Below are 17,569 nucleotides of genomic sequence, written 5' to 3' on the forward strand. Positions count from 1 at the left end.
CCTTATGAAATCCCCTTTCCCTAACAGTATCACTATTCAGAAGAAGTATGTCTGAAGATACTGGTAGTACTTTTTTATGTAACCAGTTACAAAAGGAAAGACTTTGTTTTCCTTTTGCAATGGTGTAATTTTGTCCATTTTTTTTATATTAGTTAGTTTTGAGATGCATATCTCAATGCAATATGCACTGATGTTTCTGCTCATGAGTTTCACAATACACTCATATATATTTATTCACTGAAGATTAAAGTTGCACATGCATTAATCATTGTAAATGTGGTGCATTCAATGCAGATTTCATGCATAGTTTATTTAATAATGCCTAATTACAGATGTAGAAGTTATTCTCTGATAGGATGACATATACATCAGACTTTATTAAGCTATCTCTAATAATTCACTGCTTCGAATTACTGCAGATCCATCTTGCAAACGAAGGCATATAACATACAGAAAATAGATGTTTTTGTAGCATCAGCCTCATTAAGGTTTGAGCAGTAACCTCCTTAACAGTTTAGCTACATTTATTCACCGTAAAACGTCATTTCTTGCAGGGATCGTTTGAGGACTACAACTAATGTACTGGGCGATTCCTTGGGTGCAGGGATAGTGGAGTACCTTTCTCGCCATGAACTCCAGTCTCAGGATGAAGACATGGGCAACTCAGTGATTGAAGAGAATGCAAAACCATATCAACTTATCCGGCAGGAGAATGAGAAGCAAAAGCGTCGTAATACCGAAACTATGATGTAAAGGCAGTGTTCAGGATTTCAGGAACTGAGACTACACCATGTTTGCAGAGAGTCTGTGCCATGTTATGCACTGTACATTCTGTATATACTAATGGCTGTTCTTCACATAATTAATAAGGTGGCTCAGTGAAGGAGTCAGTGTTTAACCTGAACAGAGATTCTGTCCATTCTGGTGAGAACAGAACAACTGCATTAGTATTCAGATTTATGAAAGTAGTTCTGATAAAGATTGTATTTGTCAAAAGGACAGTACTGTACTTATCATGGAAATGACCAGTTAAATTAACTGACGAACCATGTTAACGCTACAGACAATATCTCTTTTGTTAGTTTTACTGAGGTTTTAGGGCACAGGATTTCTTATGTTAAGTAATATATTTACAAATTTAAACAAATAAAAAAGAATACTGAAACTTAGGCAGTATTAGGGGTTCTCCCACTAAATTAATTGTGTATTAGACATAACATAACTCTTAGTAATAAACAGAGATACTAGATACAGACTGCTTTTGGTTAAATGTAACAAATTTAGTTACATGGTGTTAATACTGTTGTTTTACATTTGTCCTTGTATACCTATGAGGGGCTATAGCCCACTGTACACAATTTCAATGATTAAATTTGCTAATGGCCTCTAAAAATGCTATATACTGGGGGTGAGTTGTCTAAAAGGGTGAAATGTTTGAAAAGAATATAAAGGTTCAGTTATGGTGAGTTTACCATATTGTATTATGTTAGGTTCACAAATGTTGGGCAAATGCCTGTTAATTGAAAGTGATGAATGCAGGAATGGATTAGTTCTTGTGTAGTCATTTTAGTGATTGTGGTCATCAGTGGTGACAGCCCTGTCAGTATCTAAATGATAATGTTATCTGGTCACTTGTTGCCCTCAGACCTGATCAGGCAATGCTTTAGGGGTATACTAAAGTTCACCTTGTGAAGAAAACCACCTCGGCCAGAATCAGCAAAACACAACCAGGATTCCCCCCATGTTATCCGAACAGAGATTGTCAGTATGTTTTATTTTTCCTCTGAATAGATTTATTTATTTATTTATCTATTTATTTGTTTGTTTTTTTCTTATTGAAATCTTGTTATCCATGCATGTCACATGTTCATTTCTTTTTATACTTTCACAACCTGTTGCCGTGGGAACAGTTTTGAAACACAAATAAGTTATTCTTACTGCAAGAAAACACAGGGGCATGTATTTCTCTTTTTGTATGTAATTTTTGTTGGCAGATAAGGGTCTTACAGGCTAAGCTGCTTTATTTTCCTTTTGCACTGTTAATCAATGCCTTAATTTTTCATCTGTCTTCTCTGATTTCTGTTTGTCATGTATCATCAAGTCCTATATCTAGAAGCCATCTTGTTTCACTGGTATTTTTTTTATATATTGCCTACCATGTTACCTGGACAGTTGCAGTTTCCCTATAAGATATCATCATTATTAGATTGAAACAATAATTTTTGGAACCATATCACAAACAAGGCAACTGAAACCAGTACGCTACAGTACCATAATGGAGAACTAGGTATGAGACTCCTGCTTACCAGATGCATAAAGTTTATCCTGCTGTAAAGCACTTTACTTTCCTGTGCATACCTTAAATGTTGCATTAGTTTAAAGAGAACTCTAACTGAGAATTGCAAAACAGAATAATGAGCATCTGATACAGTACAAAATAAAACACACTTTTATGAAGCAACAGAGTTCTATTTTCATGTAACTAATGAAATTCAAGACTTTTTGAATATTCTGAGATTAGATTTATGCTTATTCAGAGTGGGTTAAATTATAGACTGAGAAAATTGTTCAAGTCACTTGTACCAGCTCTTATATGATTGCTACTTTTTCATTACTATAAGATGCAGAGAGATTTTTTTGTAGCCTCAGTAGTGAATGAGATCATGAGTGATATAGCCAAGATCAAATGAATTTACTTACATTTGTTTGATTGTAGAAGCAGCTACTTAAACTAATCTATTCTGACCTTTAAATGTATTTAACTTTATACCTACACTCAGTCTTTGACTTCCTTTTGTTACTTTCTCTCCCTGCCTCTGGCTTCTTAAATCCTTCCATAGTTTATGGTTTAACTATCCATCCCTGTTGACCCTTTTATGGATTCCCAAACCTTTCTGGGAGAAAGCACTTGTGCAGATCCAGGAAGTTCTTAGTGTTGCAGTCTGCTGATTGAGACACTTTAATTTCCTCCCTGTATGACAGTAAACATTTATTGAAACATGTTCCCATCAAATATGTCATTTATACAACAGGAAAGGAAGTTACATTTGTTTTAATTGTATTTATTTTAATGTTTGTTAGATTGTGCTAACAATAATAGCTCCAGGTGGCATGTCAGTCATTGGCTAAATACAGAACAAATTTACTGAAGAGGTGAGATGTGTGATCTTACAAAAATGTAAAGCAAAAACTATACTTGGAGGCCTGCATACCCACAGAAACATGGCTTGATATTTATTGTCTCACTGTCTTCTCTCTAATCCTACCATCAAAACTGTGGCCAGCAGATCTACTAATATGAAGACAACGTACTCTGTAAAGGTCATTTCCACATTTTGTATCAATTTATTCCCCAAATGACATCAGAAGGGATCAGCTGAGCATATTAGTATCAGTTCACAGTTTTCGACTAGTGTCGTGCAGTAATGTTATTGGTGGGTGTAATCAAGATGTCACCCTTTCTCTGAGAGTGCCTTTTCCTACAGTACTTTCCTCATTGTGTGCGTGCAATGGCGTCAAAGTACAATCCAGCATTCCTGCTCACATCTCTAGAATATAAAACATCTATGTGCACAAGGTACTGGTGGAGTACACATTACCAGTACATCCGGATGTTGCTAGATATCAGTGACACTGTGTTCTTAATCCGCCCACCCCAAGAAAAGAGAACTAGAAGTCCTCTTCATGTTCTATGTGGCTTGTTTTAGAACCTGGAGCATCATATGTATTCTCAAAAACATTTTCTCTGTGACATAAACCAGTCTGAAGCTTTTTAAAGTTAAAGTACTAATGATATTGCCTTACAAATAATGTCCTATACAGTGGCATTACTATTTCATCTTCTCTCAAATACATCCCTCAGGCAGAGTAGCTTAGCACATTATTAGGTATACCCCACTTACAGTGCATTTGAGGGTTTAATCTTGGTGTCATCATGACCTGTAAGTCTTTGTCTAGTTCATGACTATATATAGTAGTGGCTGGTGACCTCAAAGCAAGTGGTGGGATGTTGCAACTGAATGGGTGGGGATAACAGTAGTTGGTTGGGACTATATTACAACAGGACAATGATGGATTGGCTGATCCAAAAACAACTGGAGTCACTTTCGTCCAGAGGCTGCCTCTGTACTCACTAATTATAGCTACTTTATTGACTTTATACACCTCACGTTTCTAATTGTGATAAAATAAAATAATATTAATAGTCACAATAATGCATTAGGCTTGCTTTAACTCACTCACTAGTCCTGCCAAGGCAGATGAATGTTTAAAACAATAATGAAGGCCAATGAATTTTAACACAGAAATTCTCAGTACTCACTAATTATAGCCACTTTGTTGACTATATATATATTCCAGATGTTTGACTGCATTTAAATAAAAATAACAGTCAATGTATTTTACCTTGTTATACTAACATACTACTCCTGCCAAGCTAGATCAATAACTGTTTAACTATGATCAAATGACAGCTGGGTTCAGTTCCTTTCATCCACAGACTGCCTCATTAAATAATCTTTATAGACTGTAAAAATCTCAGATATCTGGCCATGATAAAATGAAATGAAAAAAAATAATAACAACAGGCACAGTAATATACAGCAACTTGTTTTACTTAAACACTAAACAGTCCTTCCAAGCCAGAAGAAACAGCAGTTGAGGTCAGTCACTTTTATTCATAGATTGATTCTGCATCCACAAATTAAAGTCACATTAATGACTGTGTAAACATGAAAAACTTGGTCGTGATCAAGTAAATGAATAAACAAATAACATGGAAATAACTGTACTTCAGTTATTGCCATCAGATACATACATTGTAACCCATTGCATTTTTCCCCACACAGATGTTCCTAGTAGTTAAAGCCACATTAATGATTACATATACCGCACATGCCTGACTGTGATCAAATAAATGAATAAATACATAAATAATGACCACAGTAATGCATTTTAGCTCAAGCGCTTGCAATGCAACCCATTGCAAATACTTACACACACCAATGTGGTCAGCAGTTACAACCATTTTGATTCTGTGCACCTCAGAAGTTGGAGTGTGATCAAATGAAAGAATATATTTATATGCAATGGCTGCAGTAAGTATTTCATCTCATTGCTGTCAGATATGCACAGTGGACATCAATCCAACCATCTGCACAAACACGTGCAAGCATACACACTTAGACACACACTCAAAACACGAGCCATCAATTACAGCACTCTGTACACCTCAGATGTCTATTATGACCAAGTGAATGAACACATATGTAATCAATGACCACAGTAATATATTTCATATCACTTCTGTCAGAAGCACATGGTACAACCCACTGTAATTGTTGCACACACACACACACACACACACACACACACACACACACACACACACACACACACACACACACAGTGTGCATGCACCAATCACAACTTTCCTGATTTCATACACGATAAACGTGCCATTATAATTAAAATTAAATTATATTTATAATTAAATAGATGAATGAATGCACCCCCTGATAATTATATATACTAACTCCAGGACTGCACAATCCCCAAGGAAAGGAATTATTCTCCTACCTGGGGAATGTCGATCTGACACACCTGTTGACCCCCTGCCTGTGTTGATCTGCTGCCATTTGGGACACTGTACATTTGAAACAGTGTCCGACAACCATATACACATACACACACACATATATGCATACACCAAATCTGAATTTTGGTATCTCAGAATATTTTTACACCAAAGCACAGCTGTCTCAGAGTTACTATATATAAATAGCAGACATATAGCAGGCACTGTCTCTCAATATCAGGAAAAGGAATAGGGGAGTGAATAAGTCCAAGCAAAGTGATTTAATACTCTAAGTGTGAGTTGTACAGTTTAACTGTTGTTTTTTTTTTCAGAATTTCAGCACCTGGAGTTTTCTGCCTCAGATAAAGCAATTGATTATAATATAGAAATGTACATACTACATATATGAATTGAGATAGCATATAAAGCAACTGATTACACTATAGAAATGTACATATTACACAGATAAACTGAGATGGTATATAAAGCAATCAATTACACTATAGAAATGCACATATTACACTGATGAACTGAGATGGTATATAAATCAATTTATTACACTATAGAAATGCACATATTACATAGATAAACTGAGAAGGTACATGAAGCAATTGATTATACTATAGAAATGTACATATTAAATTGATGAATTTAGATGGTACATAAAGCAATTGATTACACTATAGAAATGTACGGGTCTATATTATAGCATTGAACGTTTAGGTTGTTGAACACCTAAATGTTGACCCCTGAATGTCAAAAACTACAAATCGCGAGCGGCCAATTATGCAAATTTTTACAGGGAAAAAATTTGCTTGGCCATGATTGGGAATTTGCCTTTTTCCCCGATTTAGAGTGATCTCGGAGTTGGTATATTTAGTTAGGGGGTTGTGGGAAGCACAGCTCTTCACCACCCAAGCAAATTTTTCACCTGCAAAGAAAAAGAAATTTGTGTAATTGGCCATTCGTGGTTTGTAGCTTTCGACATTTAGGGGTCAACGTTTAGGTGTTCAACAACCTAAATGTTCGATGATACAATATAGACCCGAAATGTACATATTACATTAATGAATTTAGACAGTACATAAAGCAATCTATTACACTATAGAAATGTACATATTCCAGTGATGAATTGAAATGGTACACAGAAGGACTAGGAAGTGAATTATAACAACTTCATAAACAATAAGCTGATAAGGACATTCTTACAGTATCCAGGACAGCATTAAGAGCAGTAAATATTGTAGGAATTAAGATTCAAGTAACCATTATCTCAGCGTCCACTATATCAATAAATATTAAAGAAGCAGTTTGGGAGTACTGCCCTAAAATCAGTTAGTTTAGTTCCTGATATTAAGCAAAAGGTGATTCCAGTTAGCTGGGGCACTCTTATTAAATTATATCTTCCCAGATGATGTGCTGAAAGTGTGTCAACTGATCTCACAATCATAAACAAAACAAAATATTTTTTTCCAATTTGTGATCAGATCCTCTACTTGATCTTTGCAGAATAAGTCAAAGATACCCTTCCACACATATCACCCCCTCTGAGTCAATAGCCATAAGCAGACGAGCAACAATTATGCTGTGTGTGTCTCAGTCGTTAGACACATTCAATAGCAGGATTCTGCTTTACCAAAGAGTAAAGACATTCATACATTATAACATTACATTTTAGGCCTTTAATAATGCAATAGAAACACAGACATGTGATGTTAGAGGATCTAATAAAAATGTCCTCACTAGGGTTGCCAACCATCCTGTTTTTCCCAGGATGTCCTGGATGTGGCCATCTGTGTCCTGTGAAGGACCTTTCCAGGACACCATATGTCCTGCTTTTGGCACAGCTTAGCACATGTTACTATAACTTACTAAGTTTTCTCATATTCACTGTTTAAGTAATGTGTGGTAAGTCAAGTGGTATCAATATCAGAACTGTACGTGCCTGCCCACACCATCTCGCCCAAATCCTTAGACCTCAATGCCCACAGCAATTTGCCGACAGCCCTACAGGCCTGTTTGTCACGCATGCACGCTGTTCCTTTACAAAATTACAACTGAGCCTATCATGGAGGAGCCCAGCCTGCTGGCCAATGTTCTTACTCGCCAGCGCAACAACCTGTCAGCAGCATTGCTAACTTGTTCCAATGAAATAAATAACAGTGCGATAATTGACACATTATATTATCCACTTATAACGCTTTTTACATGAAAAAAATGTAAAACCAGCAAAAGACTAAAGGCAGCCAGCCCAGCCATAATAATCTGAGATGCAGTAGCGCATCTGCACCATGACTGTCCGGATCTGGAACCTATTTATTTAGCAGAATATTTCTGTGGTGTGATGATGCTTGGAGCTCCTGTACAAAGTAACTGTTCCTGGTTATAATCCTCAGTGATGGGAAGTCCACCACAGAAACTGAGCACTCAGTTTGCAGAAAGGTAAGGTAGTAATGTATAAGCGCATTGCTCTTCCTATACAGTCATACATATACGTGCAAGTGACATAAAGCATATAAGGTTAACACAGCTTTCTGGAGAAGTAGGTGAAGGGTAGCCGGATGGAAGATTTGTAGGTTGAAGATACAGCATATTAAGCAAGTGTCTCCTTTAACTTGCTGGTGTCAAAACTAGTTCATTTGTTTTCTTCTGTTTGTACTGCATGTCCTGCGTGTCCTAAGGATGGAAGTGTGCCAGACATTAACCTCAGGTACTCACCCAAGCTGCTAAACATATGTGCACAGCAGAAAAGACTAGTCTTTATTTTTAACTTGAACAGTGTGGGTATGGAAAAAAATAAACTTGTCGCACTCACACTTCATTGTACAGTGTATCACGGGAAACTTGATTTCCATTTGACTCCGTTATTTTACATAGTATCTTTTTTTTTCAATTTATTGTTTATTATTTTTGCAGACAAAAAGTGGTCATTCTGACAGCACTGAAACAGTCAGCAAGCGATTATTTCATTATTATGCATTTATTTACGCGTTTGGTTATTTATTAAATATACAAACCTGGTTAACAAAGAGTTATTTTTTGACTGCATCTGCACCTTCTGTACTAAAGTTACTTGTTTTCATATGACTGTAATTTGTATTCAAACATATTTGGCACTTTTTTAAGTTGTCAAGGCTAAGTTCTTACTGCTAACCAACTGTCTGCATCACGGACTTTTAAGTTAGAAAAAATTGCCTTTGTAATCTTTATAGCGAGGGGTACAGAGCTACCTTGAGTGAACTTTATTCTTTGCCTCCGAATCAGGACTAATCTACAAGGTAGTTCGGTTTTGTGCACAGTTTTAGTGTTTTTTTTTTCAAAACATGTCCACAGTATTATGCTTGTGTGTGTGTGTGTGTGTGTGTGTGTATTACATCATTATCTTCCAAAATTAGATGTTTTATTAGGATATATTGGGTCATCAGGTGACCTTGTGTGAATTGTTGTAACAAGGCTGACTGAAAAATGTACTGTTAGTCTAGATGTACTCTAAAAGGGGCGTGTTATCAATGCCTATAGGGAATTGGGATTTGCAATGGGGATAGTAGAAGCAGAGTCGATTGTGCACTGAAAATAAGATCTGGACCAGACTGCTTTGTAAAAACCTGAATATTCTGTCAGGCACACAAATGCATGGTTGTGTCAAACACATTATAACAGGGTGACACTGTCATGTTGTCTCTGGCTCAGCTGGCATTTCATTGATGCCACAAATAAGCTTACAGTAGTTGGAGAAAGACAGCCCTGGGAAAGCTCATTGGCTAGAAAGTAGAACCGCGCGAGTAAGACCCTGAAGCTATAGGGTCTTACCAAAGAGTTTGCGTGAAGTGCGGGACTTTCCACAACTTCTCCTTTATCGAATGGATGCTTCACCCTTACTAAAAACTGATGTTGTAGTCTGAAGCAACATTTTTGCATAGCAGTCACACAATCTGATATTGTTAGCTGATCTACTTGGGGATTCAATGGAAATGGATACAAGTTATTATGCAACTGAAGGTAGCGTGAGTAGCGCAGAAACTGACGGAGAATGTAATGATTTGCGAAACACTCCTCCACCTAAAAAGAAAGCAAAGAGGTTGTCATGATATTGTCAAGAATGGCAGACAGAATTTTCCTGGTGTGAAAAAGTTCATGGCAATGTCTTCACAGCTCGATGCACATTGTGTAAGAAGGAGGGTTCGGTTGCTTATGGTGGCAAAGGTGACATTGTAAATCACAGCCATTCAAAAAGTCATCAGAAAGCTCAGATCGCTGCAAACACTGCTGCCATTGACATTTTTTTCAAGAAGTCAACGACAGTAACAGGAATTGACAAGCAGGCAACGGTTGCAGACCTCCTGTGTGTTTACCACACTGTATGTCACCACATCTCCTACAATGCTGCTAACTGTGGTGCTAAACTGGACCACTTGTTATATCAAGATTCGGCTACTGCTAAAAAGACAGTGTGTGGTCGCAGGAAAGCAGAAGCACTAGTGACTTGATGTCCTTGGCCCAAAGTCAATGGAGTCCATTATGAAAGACATTACTGGTGGCAATTCTGTTCGATATTCTGTGTCAACTGATGCATCTAATCTCAAGAACAGAAAAATGTTTCCTGTTTGCATTCAATATTTTACTGTTGAAACTGATTTAAGTAAAAAGCTTTTAGACGTTGTTGAGCTTAACGACGAGCATTCTACCTCTATCGCAGACATGCTAGTTAAAGTTCTTTCAGATAATGGCCTTGATATTGCATGCATGTCTTCTTATTCAGCTAACACAAGTGTGAACTATGGTGCAACGCAGTCTGTGTTTACTGAGCTGTTGAAAAGAAATAGTAATATTCTGAAGACAAACTGCAATGCTCATGTGATACACAATGCCTTGAAAAAACTAATTGATGAACTTGATTGTGATGTAGAAACAATGGTTACCAGCATTTACAGTCATTTCAGTGTATCTGCTAATAGGAGAGCCTAGTTGCAAAATGTTTTTGACTTTGTATACTTAGAATATCACGAGTTATTGAGGCATGTACCAATGAGATGGTTGTCTCTGGGTCCAGCTATTGACAGATTACTTGATTCATGGCCTGCCATTGTGTCCTACTTTGCATCTCTCGGTGAAGCACTGCCCAAAGAGAGTTTGTATGCATCTGGGAATAGAAAATAATATGCATGACTGTGAAGCAGGAGAGACAAACATTAAAAAAGCATACTTATGTTTTGTCCAGAAGATTTGCAATGTGTTTGAGGTGTCGGTCCAGAAAGTGGAGAGGGAAGATTTTACATTGCTTGAGCTCTTGCCTGTAATGCAGCAACTGAAAACTAAAATTGAGTCACGCATAACTGATAACTTTTTTGGACACAAAGCACAAACTATACTTGAGAATGAGGACATGGAACCTCATACAGTGCATCTGCAACAAAATTTTTTGGCAGCTCTAGAAAAGTCTTTAGCATACCTGAACAAATGGTTTAATTTCTCAGATGGCAGCATTGCATGTGTGATGCATCAAATATCTCTAAATACAAAATTAGCATTTCAGTCCTTTCAAAATGCAAACACTGTCATGGGCTTGACAACAAAGGACATCGATTTAGACATGCTTTATGATGAGTTTTGTGCAGCAAGGCATGCTTTGTCCAACATTGTTGCTAATTCAACTGCTACTGCATGCACTAAATGGCAGGAATTTCTTGCAGGTGCCTGTGATAGTGCAGCTTTTCCAACGAATATGTTTAAGATTGTATCAGCCGCATTGTCATTACCAGGCAGCAATGCCTTCCCTGAGAGGGTGTTTTCTTTAATGAATGCAAAGTGGCGTGCAGACCGAAACAGGGCCACTCTAGCACTAATCAAAGCAGAACTGCAAGTTTTCCTTAAGTACAACATGAGCTGCAGTAATTTCTATCAGTTTGTTCTGAAAGATGACAAATTGATTTCATCAGCAGCTGGCAGTGAAAAGTACAAATGGAAATGGATTACTCAACATGAGCAGTCTGCTTCCACGAGTACTTTAACAGCTCAGGGTCAGCCTGCTCTGGATTCATGTGAGGTAGACATTCAACTTCAATCAAAGGAATTAGTTTGTTCAAGTGACATTGAATAACGTTTGTATTGTATTGACTATATCTTTTGCTTATACCTCAATGTTATTGCTTTATTGTTTTTTTGCTGTTTTCCAATGTGAATGACTATTAGCAATTTAGCAGTTAGCCTAACTGTCTGTGTGAGCTGGCTACTTGAAAATAAGTTTTGAGCTAAAAATTATTGCATTCAAGTGTTGTTTTATTTGGGCTCAAAATGCACTAAAATTCACCTACGCATCTGTTGGGGGGGAGCCTGGGAGGGAAGGGAAGGAGGGAGGGGGGAGGGGAGGGAAGTTAGAGGAGGGGATGGGTCATGGGGGGCAAGGGGCAGGAAAAGAGGCGTCCTGGGTTTTAATTGTGAAAAGTTGGCAACCCTAGTCTTCACCCGCTGTGTAGGCCGAGAGAGAGATGTTAGAAGAATGTCTTGAAAGTAGCAGTGTAGTGCATTTCCATTTCCCTACAATAGAAGGATATGAGTCACTCTTCTGATGAGATGTTAAACTGAGGCCCCATCAGTTTGACTTGGTGGTAGCTCAGCTCAGGGGGATGTAAAAGATCCCATGGCACCTAAAAGTGTAGGGGAAGTTCTGTGGTGCCCTGGTCAAATTACCTTTGAGGCAGAAATACCACCTTGGGTATCCCATGAAGAGAAGTTACTAGGCTAGTCAGACTAAGCAGGTACATGAAGGCCTTGTCCACCTTATCCTTCTCAGAATGATTCTGTTATGGCTGTAGAGGGCCCTCAACTGGACCTTAGTTTCCTGTGTGGTGGATTTCTCCATGTGTTACTATCCTTTTGCCACCATAACAACTCTAGTGCACCAATGGGAATGCACAAGGATCAATATGTATATATGTATGTATACAGTGCCATCCAAGTAGGACACCCAAAACCCTATGCTGAATACTACCAGTGTGTGGGCATGGGATCTGCACATTGTTGCCTCATTGCCCACAGCACAGTGTGTCCATTGCACTGTACACAAAGTATCCTTTCACATGTAACTATGTTACATACCCTTCTTGTACTTTCCCTGGATGCCCACCTCCAGCAGGCATGTAAGCAGTCCTGTCTGAATCTTGTGGTTTGTACATTTGTCCCTCATAGGACCACAAGTTGTCATGATTGTACAGAGTGTCATGGAAGGATGTTCCAAATACTACAGGAAGAGCAGCTATTCTACCTGTACCCTGTGCCCTTGCTGGTTGGAAGGTCCTCAACAGCACTGCACCATGCCTTGACTGTTCCATGTCCCCCTTAAAGAGCTGTTTGCATCTCAGCTCTAACACAGTCTGCCATATCCTTGGCAAGGCCATTACAGTGCTAGCACACAGCAATTTCAATTATATAACAACTGTGTGTGGCAGCCATGCACCCCAAAGCAGTGCCTGCAAGTTGGTGTACTTTACTCGGAGGCCTGCTGTCACCTTCCTTCTCCATTATCTTCTCCATTATCCTCTGCATTTTGAAGTCTAGCAGTTTCCGTAGCACAGTCCTTTGCAGTATGGTGACTAGGCAGTTTATTGAGCTATGAAGGTGCTTGCAGTGTGGTGATGATGCTAATAAGGCATTTGAGTGAATGTTTGCTGAACACACCAAAACACAATGCACACAACCCTAGGCTAGGCATCCCCCTGAGGTAGCGTGCACTACTGCTCTGCCCAGCCAATTGCAAAGGTGTATGCTCTGAGAGACCCTGTCATAACTGTACTACCCAGGATCAAGTTCCTCTGACTGTATCAAGAATACCAGAACAACTCCTTGCAACAAAGTAAGGGATATACTGCTATTTATGTTAACCTACTGTTAATCTAGTTTCACCTACAAGTGCTCGCTACCTAGGAACACTAACAACCTCAAATGGGAATCTAGCCACCCAGCCTGGTTCCCTGACCACTAAAAGACACATCTGTAGCTTTAAGAACTCCCTTTTGCCCTTAGACTTAGAGGCTTCATACAAACTGTCCCTACTTCTAAACAGTGCCCTTAACTTTATTTTACCCTCTGTAAACCTACAAAAAGCCCTAAGTAGCCATTTCTCACTGATTGCTTTTCTCTTGACTGTGATCTCGCAAACACGGTCTCTTGCCCACTTCGCTCCCGTCCCTGCCCCCCAATTCTCACCCGCCCCCAGTGGTCCTACCTTTATTGGTAACAGTAACCACTCTCATCTCTCAAACAGCCAACCACATCACTACACCACCACCTCCTCCAGCTTTCACTACTATCCCTCCTGCTCTAACATGTACAAGAACACCATATCTATACTCACCGCATGCACACTCCTTGCTTACATCACATCTTACCAAACCTCCATTTCCCCACTCAACCACTACCACTGTACTACTAGACTCACAACTATTCATATCTCACCCCTACTCTGCTACTCTCCTACCAGGTCAAAAACCTTCCCTATGCACCCTCCACATAGTCTGTCAACCACAGTACCTAAACATAAATCATCCCCACAACTTAACATAATAACCCTACCACCATACCTGTTACCCACAGAACACAATCATAAAACTTCCCTTATAAGCAAGCATATTCAAAAACTGATAAAACTAATAATCTCATCCATATCTAAACTAGCACTCAGTGGAGACATCCACCCCAATCCTGACCCCTCACTCTTCAACCCCACCTCTCAAAATCAGACTAAAAACCACAACTTCTCTCAAATCACAGCCAATAGAAAACTAAGCGGCCCCCTTCTGCTAAGCCTAAACATTAGAAGTATATCCAACAAGGTGCATGAACTCCATGCCAGCATAGACTTGTACTCCCCTAATATAGTGATCCTTACAGAAACATGGCTAAAACTACACATCAACAATGAGCAAATCCTCCCCACCTGTTATTTTTTATTTTATTTTACTTTAACATTTGTTTACCGGGAAAGTCCGACTTGGAATGAAGCCATTTTTCAGCGGAGGCCTGGGGAGAAATGCTCCAGATGCATGTCTTTGAATTGTTACAGTATACAATGAGTAGATCGACTAAACAAGAAAGGAGGTGGTATAGCTATAATATTTCAACAGCATCTAAACATCCAGATCTTAAACTTAGCAGCTCTCCAAATAGGTAAGGAAGAAATAATATACACCAGTCTTATAATAAACCAAAATAAAACCATCAACATAATAGGATGCTACTTCCCACCTGGCTAAAACATCCCTTCACTAGAAAACCTCCTCAGCTGGACTACCCACCACCTCCCCCAAGAAACTATAATTTTAGGTGACTTCAACACTGACAGGCAATCCTTTTCTAGCAACCACCCAACCCATCATATAAACCTTCATGGCTTCACCCAACTAGTCTAGTCACCTACTAGGATAAATAAAAGCTCCAACAAACACACTACCCTTGATTGAATACTAGTCAATAAGAGCCCCCAGTCATATATAGCAGGCTGCCTATCTGACAGCCTCAGTCGTCACTCCCCAGCATTCCTATTCAGAAAACACCTATATCAAGCAAAACCTATCATCTACCATCAAATACACAAAAAAATCAACTTTAACCCTCTCTCATTCAGCTCATCCCTTAAAGTATGTAACTGGCAACCTCTAAAGTACCTCAGTCTAGATGACGCAGTTGACTACTTTAATAATACATTCCTGAGCATCCTTAATTACCATGCCCCCATAAGAGTTTCCCGAACCAGAGCCCAACTATCCCCATGGCTACAGAAAACAACTAAGTCTGAAATTAAAATCAGAGATAAAGCCTGGGAGCACTGGTGCAAAACCAAAACCCCCTCAACTAGACAGAAACTCCTAGAACTACGCAATAGAGTCAAAAAGCTAATAAAACAGGACAAATTCCAATACTACCAGTCTGCCCTTACCTCCTCCCAACATAACCCCAAACAATTCTGGTCCTCAACAAACTCGATCCTCCAACCAGGTAAAGTTAGTACCCTTACTCCTAACATCACTCACTCCTCCGAAAATATTGCTACCTCTTCCAACACACATTTCACACAAACCGTACTATCACTAGCTAGACAACAGAACCCCCCCACTCAAACCCACACCTTCAACTAGCAATCTCCCCACTAGCTTCTCTTTCTCTCCTGTTCCTACCTCCAAAATAAAAAAAACTGTTAACTAAACTTAAACCCACCAAATTAGCAGCAGACAACCTCCCAAGTGAATACCTACAACTCGCAGCTGATGCTGTAGCCTACCCACTATCCATCTTAATTAACAGATCTCTATTAGAAAGTTACGTTCCCACACTTTGGAAAGTATCATACATAATTCCCCTCCACAAAGGTGGCCCCTCCACAGAGCTAACCAATTACCACCCCAATGCTATTCTCTCTCTACTCTCCAAAATACTAGAGAGATGCATCCATTCTCATGTCTCAGATCAAATATTTGTTAACAATCTCCTCTCCAACATCCAACACGGTTTCCGATCAAACCATAGCACCACCACTGCCTTACTCTCTTTCACTAACACTATTCTACAACATAAAAATGCTGGTTATCTTTCCTCAGCTACTTTCCTAGACCTATCTAAAGCTTTTGACATGGTACCAGACAAACAACTCATCTGTCTTCTCAATAATATATCCTTCTCTCAATCAGTCACCAACTGGTTTCAAAGCTACCTGTCTGACCGCCAACAATCCGTTGTATGGCAGGATTACCTATCCCCCCAACTACCTGCCTCCATAGGGGTTCCCCAAGGGTCCATCCTTGGACCCCTACTCTTCTCTATTTTCACCAATAATCTAGCCTCTGCCACCACACATGGCACACTCATACAATACGCAGATGATTCAACCATCAATAACTCAGCCCACTCCCTTCCCAAACTGCAAAAAGTCACACAAGATGCCTTTACCTCTGTTGAAACTTGGTTATCCAATGCCCAATTAATACTCAACCCAAACAACACTAAATTACTAATCGTCCAACCCACCAAACTTACCCAAAACCTCTCTCACTTTAACATCACAGCAAAAGACAACACCACTATCCATCCTACAGAACACACCAAATTGCTAGGAGTGGAAATAGACAATAAACTGAACTTTGATATTCACATATCCATGACCATTAAAAAAGTCCACAAAAAATTAGGAGCATTATATAGAAATCAGCAACTACTTACCAAACCAGCAAAGATTTCAGTAGCAAATTCTCACCTTATCTCCACCCTACTTTACACCTCTCCAATATATATACAAACCTAAGACAATGCTATCTAAATAAGCTTGAAACCTGCTACAACAAAATTGCCAAATTCCCCACAGGGGCATCCTACTGTAGTTACCACTGTCTCTCACTGGCAGAACTGGGCTGGCTAGAGCTCCTTCACCTCCTTCATTGGTAACAACTCACACTCGCCCACAAACTAGTAAACCATCCACTCTAAGTACCATCCCTTCAGAATCTACTCCAACCCAATTTTACCACAAGACCACTAAGATCCAGCCACAAAAACCTCCTGCAGGTCACAAGAGCCAATAACTCTGCTGGAGAAGCATTATTATCCTGCACTATAGCCAAACTCTGGAACTCCCTCCCATCCTCACTTACCTCTGTAACATCTTGCACCCACTTCAAATCTTTACTAAAAGCACACCTAAAAACTTACAAAATATGCCCTTGCAACTCCCCTTCAAATAGCACCCACTCCACCCACCCACTACCTCTCGCTCTACCCCACTAACTACCTTGATAATAGCTAGCTCGGCTGCTCTTTAACCTAACTACTTACTATACAGTAAGAACTTCTTATTGTAACAATTGTTAATGCCGGTTATGTACCTCACAAACAACTTGTTTCAGTTGTTTACTGTTAAATTATGTTCTACATATGTAGCTATGTTCAACATCTGTCACTATGGTTTAAACTTCTATTTATGCTCTACAGCTGTTTTACAACTTTGTTTTA

At 39.1% G+C, this 17,569-nt stretch overlaps 1 protein-coding gene across 2 annotated transcripts in view; it reads left to right on the forward strand.

Moving 5' to 3' along the window:
* The window catches only part of LOC122787228 (excitatory amino acid transporter 1-like), a 339,397-nt gene extending 336,940 nt beyond the window's left edge, over nucleotides 1–2,457 (forward strand). For both annotated transcript variants that reach the window (XM_044053826.1, XM_044053825.1), the window contains exon 10: nucleotides 555–2,457. In XM_044053826.1, the coding sequence (XP_043909761.1) occupies nucleotides 555–753 (199 nt within the window). In that variant the 3' untranslated portion in view covers nucleotides 754–2,457. The remainder of the gene's footprint in view (nucleotides 1–554) is intronic.
* The last annotated feature ends 15,112 nt before the right edge of the window (nucleotides 2,458–17,569 follow it).

This window comes from Protopterus annectens, chromosome 13.part0, assembly GCF_019279795.1.
Source record: "Protopterus annectens isolate FY-2018-M chromosome 13.part0, PAN1.0, whole genome shotgun sequence".
Lineage (NCBI taxonomy): Eukaryota > Metazoa > Chordata > Ceratodontiformes > Protopteridae > Protopterus > Protopterus annectens.